Source organism: Rhinopithecus bieti, unplaced genomic scaffold (assembly GCF_001698545.2).
Source record: "Rhinopithecus bieti isolate Rb0 unplaced genomic scaffold, ASM169854v2 scaffold_80350, whole genome shotgun sequence".
Taxonomy (NCBI): domain Eukaryota; kingdom Metazoa; phylum Chordata; class Mammalia; order Primates; family Cercopithecidae; genus Rhinopithecus; species Rhinopithecus bieti.
In genome coordinates, this window is record NW_016829730.1 from 58701 (window position 1) to 74805 (window position 16105).

General features: G+C 48.1%; 1 protein-coding gene across 3 annotated transcripts in view; it reads left to right on the forward strand.

Annotated features, from left to right (window-relative positions):
* BSDC1 (BSD domain containing 1) overlaps positions 1-16105 on the forward strand; it is a 37167-nt gene that overhangs the window by 6919 nt on the left and 14143 nt on the right. For 2 of the 3 annotated variants that reach the window (XR_001883949.1, XM_017864799.1), the window contains exons 3-9: positions 1594-1710; positions 4421-4639; positions 8090-8144; positions 10510-10625; positions 11371-11439; positions 11606-11684; positions 12918-13397. Coding sequence is in view for 2 of the 3 variants with exons in the window: in XM_017864799.1 (XP_017720288.1) it covers positions 1594-1710; positions 4421-4639; positions 8090-8144; positions 10510-10625; positions 11371-11439; positions 11606-11684; positions 12918-13397 (1135 nt within the window). In the remaining variant the exon portion in view is untranslated. The remainder of the gene's footprint in view (positions 1-1593; positions 1711-4420; positions 4640-8089; positions 8145-10509; positions 10626-11370; positions 11440-11605; positions 11685-12917; positions 13398-16105) is intronic. The other variant, XM_017864800.1, reaches the window with a different exon arrangement.

Genomic DNA, 16105 nt, shown 5'->3' on the forward strand with positions numbered 1-16105 from the left:
TAGCCAGGATGGTCTCGATCTCCTGACCTCGTGATCTGCCCGTCTCGGCCTCCCAAAGTGCTGGGATTACAGGCTTGAGCCACCGCGCCCGGCGAAATATTTTTTTTAATTTTAATAAAAGTAAATAAGTAAATGACCCCCTTCACCCCCAATTAAGGAGTCCTGAATCGATATGGGGGCATGATTACCACCCCCCAGAGAAGCCTGTAGCTGATACGTGAGACTGTCCCATTCAGAAACTTCCCAAGCTAATGAAAAGTGGGCAGGCCCTTCCCGGAAGAACAACCACAGGAGCACTCAAAAACATGCTTTTAAAAATGCAGGTGATTATCCCCGTGTAAAATGAAAGGGCTTGCAGGGGGAGTGGCCACTGAGATACTCCAGGAAGGCATCCTAGAGTTGGTGAATCTGAAGCAAGACAGGGCAAGACCTAGAAGTGAGCTGAGGGTCTGCTTTCTCCAGTGAGGTCTGGGTGCAGACGGAGAAGCAGATTGGTTTAGCAGGAGCAAATACGAGTTCTGCCCAAAGGAGCTTTGTATATGAATAGAACCTTGGGATGGTAGAACCAAGAAGGCCTTCAAGATAATCTGAGCCAGTTGTTATCTTGACCGCTTCCTCTTTTGTTGAATGTAAAAATCACATGCCTTTTTACTGATATTAAATTGTTAAGAATTACTCATAAAACAGCTTTCCAAGCTATTGCTGTTACTAATACAATTAGTAATTACTAATTTTTAAACCTGAAGGCAAATAACTTCACATACTGCCTCATATTTCAACTTAATTTCCCTGTAACAAAAAAAGTAAAAATAGAAACACTTTCCTTTGATAAAAAAAATCACATGCCTAAAGCTGAGTGGCTCACGCCTATAATCCCAACACTTTGGGAGGCCAAGGTGGGCAGATCACCTGAGGTTGGGAGTTCGAGACCAGCCTGACCAACATGGAGAAACCCCATCTCTACTAAAAATACAAAATTATCTAGGCGTGGTGGCGCTGCCTGTAATCTCAGCTACTCGGAGGCTGAGACAGGAGAATTGCTTAACCTGGGAGGTGGAGGTTGCGATGAGCCGAGATCGTGCCATTGCACTCCAGCCTGGGCAAAAGGAGCGAAACTCCGTCTCAAGGGGGGAAAAAAGATCACATACCTTTTTTTCATGTTATTTGAAACTTGATATGAATGTCATGATTTAAAGCATATCAAAGCAATTAATCAAAGCCAGTATTGTTTTCAGACTGACTGTGCCCCCTCTTTTCCAGTTTGCGCTTGAGAATCTCTGGTCTAGATCGCCTCCCTCATTTTATAGGAGAAAACTGAGAACTAGGTGAGACTTACTCATGGCCACATAGCTTGTGAGTGCCTAGGCTGAGACTCAGTCTTCATGCTCAGAGTAGCAGGAAATTCCCCTGCACTCTCTGCTGTCAGGTAATCCCAGATCATGGAATTGGGACAAATGAGCTTTGTTTCTGAGCCCAAGCTCCCCTGCCATTTGAGATTTCCATGTGTCTGTCTGGTACTGAAGAAGCACAGGGAACAGGAACAAGGGGTGGTGGGGCCAGCTGGCCCTGTCATCCCTCTCTGTCTTCCCACAGTCCTCTGAAGCCTTGGAGTTCATGAAGCGGGACCTGACAGAGTTTACCCAGGTGGTGCAGCATGACACGGCCTGTACCATCGCAGCCACGGCCAGCGTGGTCAAGGAGAAGCTGGCTGTGAGTACCACCCAAACCCTCCCAAGTAACTGCCCCTCGCAACCTGTCCTGTCCTGGGTTCCCAACTGTTAAGTGATTATTTTTTTCTAACGTTAAGTGATTATTTTTCCTCCCATTTTGAAAGAATTGTGTCTGGCAACCAAACAAGCTGCATATTTTAAGTAATAATTAGTTTTCCCACTTCTGTATTGTTTTAGCAAATGCTTTCCATTAGCAAAGTCATTCATGTTGACAATTTAGAAAATACAGGCAAGTAAAAGAAAAGAGAAAGAATGAAAAAAGGAAGAAAGCGAGAGAAAGACCTAGAGACATCCATAACTCCATCTCCCAAAGATAACTACTGTTAATATTTTGGGGGTGTATCCCTGATGTACACTTCTTTTCAAAACGGGGTCAACTGAATACCATGTTTTGTAACCAATTTTTTTTTTTTTTTTTGAGACAGAGTTTCCATTTGTTGCCCAGGCTGGAGTGCAATGGCGCCATCTCGGCTCACTGCAAGCTCTGCCTCCTGGGTTCACACTATTCTCCTGCCTCAGCCTTCCAAGTAGCTGGGACTACAGGTGCCTGCCACAACGCCCGGCCAATTTTTTGTGTTTTTTAGTAGAGACAGGGTTTCACCATGTTAGCCAGGATGGTCTTGATCTCCTGACCTCGTGATCCGTCTGCCTCGGCCTCCCAAAGTGCTGGGATTACAGGCATGAGCCACAGCACCCAGCCCCTGTTTTTTCACTTAAATTGCAAACCTTGTTCTAGAGTGTAATAAGTGGCATGGTATTCCACTATGTGGATTTAACCAGTTGCTGCTTTCCTATTTCAGTTTTTTCCAGTATTGTACACAGAGCTACAGTAAACATTCTGCTAAACCTTTGCCCAGTGCCACAATATTTGCTTTATAATATAATTGTGGAAGATATCACAGAGTGGTTAGTTTAAGCCTTTTACTATACTCAAAACTGCCCTCCAGAAATGTTGTACCAACTTATTTTCTTACTGGTCCTGTTTTTTTGTTGGTGGTTGCTGTTGTTTTGAGATGGGGTCTCACTCTGTCACCCAGGCTGGAGTGCAGTGGCATGATCTCAGCTCACTGCAACCTTTGCCTCCCGGGCTCAAGTGATCCTCCCACCTTAGCCTCCCAAATAGCTGGGACCACAGGTGCATGCCACCACACCCAGCTCATTTTTGTATTTTTTGTAGAGATAGGGTTTCACTCTGTTGCCCAGGCTGGTCTCAAACTCCTGAGCTTAAGCAATCCACCTGCTTTGGCCCCCTGAAGTGCTGGGATTACAGGTGTGAGGCACCGTGCCTGGCTTGTTTGTTGTTTTCTGGTTTTAGATTCAGGGAATACGTATGCAGGTTTGTTACATGGGAATATTGTGTATATACTGAGGTTTGGGCTTTTAATGAACCCATCACCAACTAGTACCCCATAGGTAGTTTTTCAGTCCTTGTCCCCTCCCCAATACTGTTTTATTAATCAGAAATGTACAGTGGAAACCTCTTACAAGATGGAGGTTAGATTCTAAAGTCAGCGTGAGAAGGAAAAATTGTGGTCAAAGATATCCCCGCAAAGTTCTGAAGTTTCCAGTGAGGTAAAGCATACTGTTTTTTATATTACAATTTTCCCTTTAGCATTGGAACAAATTGCAGCTTCTTAATTTGATCACCAGCTGAATCAATTATCTTGTAATTAATTACTCATGTTATGAAAAATGAGTTTTGGAACTTTTTAGTCAAGCTTATTTTGCTGAATCCTCTTGTAAAATACTGTCTCCCTTCTAACCACAGCTACTGATGAGCATGAATGACAAGTTGTAACCCTGCTGAACTGCTATAAGTCTAGCCAATAGCAGAGATATCACTTGTTTATTTCATTCATTTATTCATTTTTTTAATTCAACAAATATTGTTACCTGTAACAATATGTGCCAGGCACTATGATAGGTTATAGGTTTAAAATGCTTTGGCAGCTTAATCAAGAGTGAGGATAATTTTCCACGAGGTTTTTAGACCCTGTTCTCAGCACCCTATCCCTGCCTGCTGGAAGGCATTCTGACCAGTGTGGTCTGTATAATGACCCTCAATTAGTCCCAGGGAAGGCAAGGCTATCTGTTCTAATCCTGCCCATATGTTTCCAGCCTTTTGTACTAAGTATTCTACTTCCTGAGCAATGATGATGATGAAATTGCAATATTACAGTGCTGCAGTTTATTAAGTGTATGCTGTGTGCCAGGCATTGTCCATGCCCTGTCTTTTAATCTTCATGGTAACCCTATGAAGGATGTATACTTGTCCCCATTTTACAATAAGGAAACTCAGGTTCAGAAAGGGTTTTGGTCTCATGACCAACAAGTGGTAGAGCAAGGATTCAGACTAGCTTTGTCTAACTCCAAAGCTAGTACCCCTTCCACCACTCTACCCATAGGCCCTCTTCCCCGCTGCTATGTCTATGGCATGGACCTTCTCTGGCCAAGTTTTGACCAGCCTGACTGGCCTTAAAATTTTGATGAAACAGCCAATCAAAGATCTTTACTCTGATCTACGCAGGCCTACCATGGCCCTGTTCTGCAGCCCCACTTGGGGGATGGAGGACCCTTGCTTCCTCCTACTCCTTCTCCAGCCCCAGAGATGGGTGAAGAGTCGTGAGCACCTCTCTGGTCCCCCAACACACGGTACACCTTTGCCCCAATGTTTTACCCCCATACCCCAGATTGCAGCCTGTTGCCGGGGCACTTGCTTCCTCTGCCCATTCTCTATACAGACGGAAGGCTCCTCAGGAGCAACGGAGAAGATGAAGAAAGGGTTGTCTGACTTCCTAGGGGTGATCTCAGACACCTTTGCCCCCTCGCCAGACAAAACCATCGACTGCGATGTCATCACCCTGATGGGCACACCGTCTGGCACAGCTGAGCCCTATGATGGCACCAAGGTATTCACTGACAGTCTCCCCTACAGATGCCTAACATCTGTAACCTGGGCTTTAACTTCCAACCTGTACTCACAAAAGCAACCCATGTTCAGGCCAAAAAATAAATATGGCTATATTATTAATAGTAAATCCAAAAATACCAGTAAGCAAGGACAAGTTAATTATTTTTAAACTCATAATTGCATCACCCAAAGAGAACCCCTGATTTCTTATTGGTATATAACCTTACATTTGTTTTTGTTTGTAAACATAGGTAAAGATAGTTTGGTTTTTTCTTTTGAACAAAAAAGACATTTCATACATGCGGTTTTGTAACCTGCTTTTAAAAAACCAACAAACGTAGCATCTTTCCTAATCACCTTTTTTTTGTTGTTGCTGTTTTTTTTTTTTGAGACGGAGTCTCTCTCTGTTGCCCAGGCTGGAGTGCAGTGGCCGGATCTCAGCTCACTGCAAGCTCCGACTCCCGGGTTTACGCCATTCTCCTGCCTCAGCCTCCCGTGTAGCTGGGACTACAGGCGCCCATCACCTCGCCTGGTTAGTTTTTTGTATTTTTTAGTAGAGACGGGGTTTCACCGAGTTAGCCAGGATGGTCTCGATCTCCTGACCTCGTGATCCGCCCGTCTCGGCCTCCCAGAGTGCGGGATTACAGGCTTGAGCCACTGCGCCCAGCCCTGTTTTTTTTTTTTTTAATGAGACAGGGTTTCACTCTGTCACCCAAGCTCTCTCTGGGGCTCAGTGGCGCAGTCACGGCTCATTGCAGCCTCGACTTTGCAGGCTCAAGCGTCCTCCCTTCCACCGTCCGTCTCCTGAGTGAGCTGGACCACCGGCGTGAACCGACCACATCCAACTAATTTAAAAAATTTTCTGCCGGGCGCTGGTGGCTCAAGCTGTAATCCCAGCACTTTGGAAGGCCGGAGACGGAGCGGATCATGAGGTCAGGAGTCGAACTCATTCCTGGGCTAATACGGTGACACCCCCGTCTCTACTTAAAAATACAAAAAAAAAATACCGGGTGACGAGGTGGGCGCCTGTATCCCAGTACTCGGGAGGCTGAGGCAGGGAGAATGGGTAAAACCCGGAGGCGGAGCTTTGCAGGAGCTGAATCCGGCACTGCACTCCAGCCTGGATGGGCAGAGCGAGACTTCTGTCTCAAAAAAAAAAAAAATTTTTGGTAAGAAACCAGTGGTCTCATTATTTTGCCCAGCTGGTCTCAAATGCCTAGGCTCAATGACTCTCCCTACCTTGGTCTCCCAAGTCTTAGGATTACAGGCGTGAGCCACTGTGCCCAGCCAGCCATAATTTTTAATGTCTTTAAATTCTTGCAAGTGAATATAGATTATTTATTCCATTTATTTCCTTCATGTTGTCATATTTGGATTCCTTTCAGCTTTCAAGCGTAATAAGGAACGCTGTGAGAGCATTTTTAGAGGCATTAATCTCCACATTTGGGTTTTTAGATAGTTTCTAGTTAATATATGTATATAGGTAAAGGAGGAGGTGTCTTCAGAGCACTTAAAGCAAGCCACGGTAGTGTATTTTTGCTGCATTTCTGTTCTTCTTTTTTTTTTTTTTTTTGAGACGGTCTCACTCGTCCACTCAGGCGGGTTACAAGTCGCATGATCCAGCTCACTGCAGCTATCAACTTCCTGGGCTCAAGTTTCCTCCCACCTCAAACTCCCTAGTATCTGTAGTAGCAGGGACCACGCTTGCACTACCACACCCGGCATTTTTTTTCTTTTTTTTTTTTTTTTGTAGAGACGAGGTTTCCCTATTCTGCAGTAGTCTCAAGACCACTGAGCCAAGTGTCCTCCACCTCAGCCCCCTGAATACGAGATTACAGCATGAGCCACCCACGCCTGGCCAGTTGGTATTTTCTATTTATGAGTTGTTTCTTTTAAATTTACGAATATAATGCATGCAGCTGGGCCCTCTTTGTAGTTTTCTTTTGAAATAGAGTCTCACTGGCCGGTCGCGGTGGCTCAGCCTTGTAATCCCAGCACTTTGGGAGCCGAGACGGGCAGATCACGAGGTCAGGAGATCGAAACCACCTGGCTTAAACACGCTGAAACCCCGCTCTACTAAAAAAAATAAAATACAAAAATCTAGCCGGCGAGGTGGTGGGCGCCTGTAGTCCCCAGCTACATGGGAGGCTGAGGCAGGAGAATGGCGTTGAAAACCCGGGAGCGGAGCTGTGCAGTGAGCTGAGATCCGGCCCACTGCACTCCACCTGGGCGACAGAGCAGACTCCGTCTCCAAAAAAAAAAAAAAAAAAGAATAGTTCTCAACTCTGTCAGGCTGGAGTGCAGTGGTGTGATCACAGTTCATGGCAGCCTCTATCTCCTAAGGTGCTTCTCCCACCTCAGTCTCCTGAGCAGCTGGGACTGCAAGCACACATCACCATGCCCAGCTAATTTTTATACTTGTAGAAACAAGATTTCCCTGTGTTGCCTAGGCTGGCTTTGTAGCATTTTATCACATTGAACTTCTTTTTTTTTTTTTTTTTTGAGATGGCTTCTGTCTCTGTCACCCAGACTGGAGTGCAGTGGAGTGATCTTGGCTCACTGCAACCTCCATCTCCTGGGTTCAAGTGATTCTCCTGCCTCGGCGTCCTGAGTAGCTGGGATTACAGGCATGCACCACCATGCCCGGCTCATTTTTGCATTTTCAGTAGAGACGGGGTTTCACCATGTTGGCCAGGCTGGTTTTGAACTCCAGATCTCCAGCAATCCACCCACCTCGGCCTCCCAGAGTGCTGGGATTACAGGCGTGAGCTACTGCACCCGGCCCACGTTGAACTTCTGTTCCAAAAGTACTGATTTTTCAAGTATGTGTTTTAGCACTAGTGCTAGCACCACCACTTAGTGAACATGTGAGTGGAATTGTGAAAATGTTTAAGATTTTGAGCTATAATGACAGTGAATTATCACCAAACCACTTACAGACAGCCCATGCTTCCTGTAATATTGAGGACGAAAGGTGGACTTCGTCTTTGCCAGCTAAGTTTGCCACCCTGTGGTCCCAGTGAGAACGTAACTTGGTAGAGACTGACTATACAATTAATAAATTCTTGAATGGTTTTAATTGGAGGGAAATTGTGTTATTTTAAAATTTGTCCCTAAATTTTGACTTTATTAATATATTGGCACTAACATTTTTCAAATTTCACTACTACAAAGCATTTTACACAATTTTGTAGCCTGTTTATGCTGTATTTTCTTAGCTCCTGGGGTAGAATACTGGGTGAAAGGCCAGTTTTGGGAACCCCAGTTTTGGATGCCCAGCCTAGTGCTCCACTGTCTGTGCCACAGTGCTAATTAACAAGTGCCCTGGGGTATCCCAGCCAACAAGGGAGAAGCTGGGTTGTGGTTGACTGAGTATCCTGGCAGAGAAAGGGTGCTTTCTATGCCCAGCATCTCAGGATTTCTGTTTCCTCTTCTCTATTTCTTACAGGCTCGCCTCTATAGCCTGCAGTCGGACCCAGCAACCTACTGCAATGAACCAGATGGTGAGAGGGTAGCAGTGAGGGGGTGGGCTTGTAGGGCAAGTAGACTAAGGGGGTCTGGTTGTAGGCCCTGTTTGTCTCAGGTAGCAGAGGCCGGGCACCCCTATGTAGGGGACCAGAGTGAGACTAGTGTGTACCTTATACCGGGTGGGGTGGGTTGATATTCTCTTTTCTTTCCTGAACTTGAGCTGTCCTGCCCACCCTGCAGGGACTTGGCCCCTCTCATCCCTCATCCTCAGCTCAGCCTCCCTCCCAGCCCTGCTGCCCCACTTGCCTTCTCTTCAGCTTGTGTTGGCTAAGCCCCTGCCATGCAGCAAACCCCATGATGGAAACTGGAGATCAGAAATGAGCCAAACCCTCCACCTAGTCCAGCCCTCCAGGAACTAGTGGTTAAGAGGGAGAAAGCAGAAACAGTGAATAAAGTAGAAATACTAGAGAGCAGCATGACTGCTTCTACAGAGCAGCGGGGCAGTGGGAGCCCAGAGGACTGGCACCTTTCCTGGTCTGGGAACCAAGCAAGTGATGCTGGAGTTGGGTTTTGTTTGTTTGTTTTTGAGATGGAGTCTCACTTTGTCGCCCAGGCTGGAGTGCAGTGGCGCGATCTCGGCTCACTGCAGCCTCTACCTTCCGGGTTCTAGCAGTTCTCTTGACTCAACCTCCCGAGTAGCTGGGCTTACAGGCGCCTGCCACTGTGTCCGGCTGATTTTTGTAATTTTAGTAGAGACGGGGTAATTTTGTAAATTTAGTAGAGACGGGGTTTCACCACATTGGTTAGGCTGGTCTCGAACTCCTGACCTCAGGTGATCCACCCGCCTTGGCCTCCCAAAGTGCAGGGATTACAGGCATGAACCACCGCGCCTGGACGGAGTTGGAATTTTAAGGTTAAATGAGACATCAACTAGCTTCGCTATGAGAAGTGGGGAAGGGCATTCAGGCAAAGATTGCTGGGAGAGAGAGCAGGGAGCACCCCACCTTTTAGTAACGCTAGGTTAAAGGGTGCGTATGAGGAAGTGAAGGCAATGAGAGCAGCTCATGGGAGCCAGGTTGTGAAGGGCTTGGTGTGCCAGACCAGGCAGTTGGAATTTTGGCCTAAAAGGCTCACAGTAGTAGCTCTAGACCTCTCTTTAGTCACAAAGGCCTTTAAAAATCTATTGAAAATGACAAGCCCTCTCTCCACAAAACTTTTTGTGCAATATGGGAATTTGACCCTTTGAAGCCATCTTGGACTCCAGCTAAAAAGCCCTCCCATAGAGAACCAATGAAAGTTTTTGAGGCCTGGGGTGATCAGAGTTTGCATTTTGTAAAGCAGCCCTTGGGGCAGCATTGTAAAGAATGAAATAGAAAGACAGAAGACAGGAAGACCAGTTAGGAGGCTAGGTAGGAATCCCGTGTCAGAGGTAAGGCCAGAACCTAGGAAGAGTCAGGTGACATGGAGAGGACAGTGTACATATAAAAGACACAAGTTAGCCAGGCGTGATGGTGTGCCTGTAGCCTCAGCTATTGGGAAGGTTGAGGCAGGAGGATCACTTGGGCCCAGAAATTCAAGGTTGCAGTGAGCCACAGTTGTGCCACTGCACTCCTGTCTGGTGACAGAGCAAGACTCTATCTCTAAAAAATAAAAAAGAGACAACTGAGGAAGTGTGATCCAGAGTGATTGGATAAGGGAGGAGATAGGATGGCCCCCAGGTTGGATAACCCTGTCAGATAACCAGGTGGGAAGGAAAATGAGCGCATGGTGTGTTTGCAGGTAGAAGTATCGGGGGTACCTGGACCTCTGGTTCTGGGGCCAAGAGAGTAGCCTGGGCTGCAAAGAGAGACACAGTGGGAGGATGAGGTTGAAACTTGTGGTTTAGTGGCAATTATTTTGGGGGAAAAAAAAGCCAGAGAGAGATGGAAAGGAAAGGAAAACGAAAAACCCACAGAGACTCAAATGGACCAACCAGAGAAGTGGAGGAAAATAACAAAGGAGTGAGAAACCAGGACAGATAAGGGCTTCAGGAGGAAGGCAGTGGCCCCCAGAGTCAGAGATGGTCACACGAGGGAAGACAGAGAAATAGATGTTGACTCTGGCAGCTGGGGTCATGTGACCTAAGAACAGCTGTTTCAGAGATGAGGAGATTCAATAGCCAGGTGCCATGGGCTAAAAAGCGAGCAGGGATATGAGAAAATGGAGACTGCAGCCCCTTCTAGAGATCACTCAGGTGCCACACCCGCCCCTTCACCCTGCCTGACCCCCTACCCTTGGCTAAGTGGCTTTGAACACACAAGCTTTCTTCATTTTCCATGTCCAGCCTTAGGTATATTCTGTAGGCCCAGTGTTCTTTCCCCAGACCAAGGGAACTGACCATCAGCATCTGTCCCTCTGCAGGGCCCCCGGAATTGTTTGATGCCTGGCTTTCCCAGTTCTGCTTGGAGGAGAAGAAGGGGGAGATCTCAGAGCTCCTTGTAGGCAGCCCCTCTATCCGGGCCCTCTACACCAAGATGGTGAGGGCCCAGTCTGCAGGGCTTCAGCCAGCTCCAGGCTTGAGGTGTTGGGAGGTGGGAGGGACATGTTCAGAGTCACTGTGGCGTCATCTGGCTCGGAGAGCACTGGGAGGCTCCGTAGAGCCAGACCAGCCATGTCCTGAGCCAAGAACTCACATGGGTGAAGCTGGTTTGCCAGGCTTCTGGCGATCAGAGAATGGTGAGAAATGGAAGGGCCAGCAAAGCCTGATGGGAGTTCTTTTCTCCCTCCTTGGCTAACCCGGACTAGGAAGGTGGATCTGGCCGAAACTTTGGTCGGGGTAGAAGTGCTCTATCGGCCGGGCGCGGTGGCTCAAGCCTGTAATCCCAGCACTTTGGGAGGCCGAGACGGGCGGATCACGAGGTCAGGAGATCGAGACCATCCTGGCTAACACGGTGAAACCCCGTCTCTACTAAAAAATACAAAAAACTAGCCGGGCGAGGTGGCGGGTGCCTGTAGTCCCAGCTACTCGGAGGCTGAGGCAGGAGAATGGCATAAACCCGGGAGGCAGAGCTTGCAGTGAGCTGAGAACCGGCCACTGCACTCCAGCCCGGGTGACAGAGCGAGACTCCGTCTCAAAAAAAAAAAAAAGAAGTGCTCTATCACTGCTAAGCCACTTAACTGGGTCTGATATCCAGACTTGCTGGGAATAGACTGATAAGGCTGGGGACACAGACCCCACACAAATACTCCCAAAGTCTCACCTCCATTTTCCCCTCCCTCCAGGTTCCAGCAGCTGTTTCCCATTCAGAATTCTGGCATCGGTATTTCTATAAAGTCCATCAGCTAGAGCAGGTACGCTGGTCTAGCCTGGGGAGGTCCCCACTCAACCCTGGGGGAAACAGGCTGGATTTATTGAGAGAAGAAAGGGATACAGGGTGCCAAGAGTTGTGGGATCAGGACCAGGATCTGGGAAGAGGGTGCCCTGACTGCCTGTGTCCATCTGCTCCCCCACATTCAGGAGCAGGCCCGGAGGGATGCCCTGAAGCAGCGGGCAGAACAGAGCATCTCTGAAGAGCCTGGCTGGGAGGAGGAGGAAGGTAAGAGGCATTGAGAGGTGAAGGGCAAGTGACACATCTGTGCGGGATACTCTGGGCTGGGCCATGCTTTCTGAAGCCTGGAGAGACTTGGCGCCCATCAGGGAAGAGTAGGGAATGAACACATTGTATGTGCTGAGGATAGGCGGAGCTAACAAGGGGATATTGAACAAGGCTAGTGGAATTCCGATTTAGCTACAGAAATCCCATGTGTCAGTTGGTGTAGATTCCCCTGCCAGCCCATGAACCAGCTGCCGCCTAGTCACTGGGAAGCTTCTTGAAAATCCAGATTCCCTTCCCCACCTTCTAAAGAAGACTGTAAAGAAGCGGCCAGATGTGTATTTTAAACAAGCTCCCTGGTAATATTAATGCCCAAGCTGGTTTGGGAACCACTGAGTTAGGGAGGGAGCTGAGCATCCTCTACCTGTAGCTCAGTTTATAACAGCACGTTGGAGCCTTCTGGATGATATAATATTAATGCATTTCTTAAGTGTTTACACCATATGTCCAGGCTGCACGAAGAGCTTTACACAGAGTCCTTACCACAACCCTATTACCCCTCTTAAGGATGAAAGTAAGTTAAGAGTAAAAGTTAGGTGGCTTGCCCAATCATATACCTAGGATGTAGCAGAGCCCAACCTGAACCCAAAACTGACTCACTTCTGAGCCTTGGCTTTCTAATCTATAATAGCGCCTTGAACTGCATTGCTGGAAGCCCACCAGGCATTAGGCCCCAGGGCTGAGCAGGACTTTGACTAGCAGGGAGCGTCTGCAGAAGCATTGTGATGGCAAAGGGGAGAGCTAAATGACACTATTGAGTCTTTTTTTTTTTTTTTTCGTTTTGAGACAGAGTCTCGCTCTATCATCCAGACTGGAGTGCAGTGGTGCAATCTCGGCCCGTCGCAACCGCCGCCTCCTGGGTTTAAGCGATACTCTTGCCTCAGCCTCCCGAGTAGCTGGGATTACAGGCATGTGCCACCACACTCAGCTAATATTTTTGTATTTTTAGTAGAGACAGGGTTTCACCATGTTGGCCAGGCTGGTCTCAAAAACTCCTGACCTCAGGTGATCCACCCGCCTCGTTCTCCCACAGTGCTGGGATTACAGGCGTGAGCCACCATGCCCGGCTTGAGTCTTGATCAGAGTAAACTTTGGCAGGAACCAGAGAGCTCCAAGGTTGTCTTAGGGCTGGCCAGGGTACATTTCCCTCTTGCCCCTCCCTTTCTCTCTCTACAGAGGAGCTCATGGGCATTTCACCCGCATCTCCAAAAGAGGCAAAGGTTCCTGTGACCAAAACTTCTACATTCCCTGAAGGAGGACCTGGCCCCCAGAGCCCCTGTGAAGAGAATCTGGTGACCTCAGTTGAGCCCCCAGCAGAGGTGACTCCATCAGAGAGCAGCGAGAGCGTCTCCCTTGTGACACAGATTGCCAACCCGGCCGCGGCACCTGAGGCACCAGTGCTGCCCAAGGACCTGTCCCAAAAGCTGCTAGAGGCATCTTTGGAGGAACAGGGCCTGGCTGTGGATATGGGCGAGACTGGACCCCCGCCCCCTATTCACTCCAAGCCCCTAACCCCTGCTGGCCACCCCAGTGGCCCAGAACCCAGGCCTCCAGCCAGAGTAGAGACTCTGAGGGAGGAGGCTCCCACAGACTTACGGGTGTTTGAGCTGAACTCGGACAGTGGGAAGTCTACACCCTCCAACAATGGAAAGAAAGGTAGGTCTGGGCTGGGAGTGGTGGCTCATGCCTGTAATCCCAGCACTTTGGGAGGCCGAGGTGGGCGAATCACCTGAGGTTGGGAGTTTGAGACCAGCCTAACCGACATGGAGAAACCCTGTCTCTAAGTACAAAATTAGCTAGGCGTGGTGGCGCATGCCTGTAATCCCAGCTACAGGGGAGTCTGGGTCAGGAGAACCACTTGAAGCCAGGAGGCAGAGGTTGCAGTGAGCCGAGATCGCGCCATTGCACTCCAGCCTGGGCAAGAAGAGCGAAACTCCGTCTCAAAAAATAAAATTAAAAAAAAGGTAGGTCTGGAGGTCTAAGCCCATTGTTGTGTGGGGTCAGGGCCACCTCCCAAGGCAGATTTGTCTCCTTGTCCCTTTTTAGGATACTATGAGCAGATTTTTTTCATTTTCAGTAATGATGACAGCTGCTATATATTGACTATTTGCTAACATGTTTCATTCTAAGTTGCACATTAAACTCTGAAATAAGAATGCATCTTACAATTGTTGGCATCTTAAGAGTCAACAAAACAAGTTTGATGCTAGATCCCATGCTAAATATGTTAAATGGCACTTAATTTCTCAGTATTACTGTCCTCATTTTACAGATGAAAAAAGTGAGGCCCAAAAATATTAGGTAATGCCCAAGTTCACATGGCCAGGAGGCCCAGATTCAGACCCAGGGCTGTCTGACTCCAAGCCCATGCCCTTAACTAGCACACTGTGCCAGTTTCTATCTTTTTGGACAATTTAACCTTACCCTGGCTTGGGAATCCCAGTGACATTGATGCTAAAGCGTCTTTGTCCTGTGTAGCCTTAGGAAAGTCATTCAGCTTCCCCAGGCCTTTATTATTATGAAATATATAAACAAAACTCATACGTGCAGTTTAAAGAAGAATAAAATGAACATCCATGAACTTACAGTGACCCAGCTTGAGTAATGGAGCTTTAGTTTCTTATCTGTATAATGGAATTTTAGACTGGAGACTCTGAGTTTGTGTCAAAGAGCAACCTCTGTAACTGCAGGAATTACAGGACAAGGATAGCCTTGGTGTCAGCCTTTTTACCACATCCAAAATACCACTTCAGATACGGCTGATTATCACTAAGAACCGCCCCCCTCCCAGTCCTCCCACCACCTGCACACTTCACACACACATCCTCCTGTCTTTGCTAACACTCAGCACCAGCCACAGCGACAAAGCTTGCCCAGCAGGTAAGGCCTGGCCTGCTGGCGCAGTAAGGGACTGGTTTGCCACAGTGGATGGGAAATGAACCTCACCTCACCTCTAACCTATTCCCTGATGAAAACCATGGAGTTTCCAGTCTCCAACCCAGTGCCTCCCTTCTGACTGATCAGTGAGGTCATCCATTGGGCTCCTACCTGGTTTTGTTTCTTTTTTTTTTTTTTTGAGGCGGAGTCTCACTCGTGTTGCCCAGGCTGGAGTGCAGTGGTGCAATCTCGGCTCACTGCAACCTCCGCCTACCGAGTTCACTCCATTCTCCTGCCTCAAGCCTCCCGAGTAGCTGGGACTACAGGCACATGCTGCCACGCCCAGCTAATTTTTTGTATTTTTAGTATAGACGGGGTTTCATGGTGTTAGCCAGGATGGTCTTGATCTCCTGACCTTGTGATCTGCCCACCTTGGCCTCCCAGAGTGCTAGGATTACAGGTGTGAACCACCGCGCATGGCCCAAGCTCCTACCTGTTCTTTATGAGACACTGAGTGGGAGAGGGGCAGAAGCCGCAGCCTTTGTGAGGAAGCATAAAGCAGGATGGGCCAGTCTGGTACTGGAGGAGTTCAGAGAAAGAAGGAATCTCTGGACATCTGCGGTGCTTTGCCGAGGAGACAAGCGTTGTATAGGAAAGTTGACGAGTTTGGGGCAGGTGCAGGGGAGTGGTAGTCTAAGCTGAGGGGGCCTACAAGGACCAGCTAGCAAAGGGCATGGGGCATGTTTAAGGGGTGGTGACCTAAACCCACTCTTCTGTATTCTCTCCCAGGAGAAGGAGGTACAAGAAGGGTGAGTGGGTTGACTCAGAAATAGAACTTTGGAATTTAAAACCTTAAGCTGGATTCAGAAGGTTGCCCTTGGGGCCATAAAGCAGCAGAGCATGGATGCTAAGGGTGTGGGTTCTGGAGTTCAGACAGTTCTGGGTTCAAATCCATGTAACTTTGTTCATAAGCCATGTAACTTCAAAAGATTACTAATCTTCTGTAAGCCTTTGTTTGCTCCTCTGTAGACGGGATAATTGTTTCATGATAGATCCTCAATCAGAGCAGAAATTTAAGTAGAGCCCTGCTTTGGGGAAATGATAATAGAGGTAACATTCTCTGAGCACTTTCTGTGTGTCTAGCTCTGTGCTAAGCACTTGACATACATGTTACTCAATCCTTACAAAAGCCCTGTGAGGGCCAGGCGTGGTGGCTCAAGCCTGTAATCCCAGCACTTTGGGAGGCCGAGACAGGCGGATCACGAGGTCAGGAGATTGAGACCATCTTGTCTAACACGGTGAAACCCCATCTCTACCAAAAAAATACAAAAAACTAGCCAGGCGAGGTGGCAGGCGCCTGTAGTCCCAGCTACTCGGGAGGCTGAGGCAGGAGAATGGTGTAAACCCGGGAGGCGGAGCTTGCAGTGAGCTGAGATCCGGCCACTGCACTCCAGCCTGGGCAACAGAGCAAGACTCCATCTCAAAAA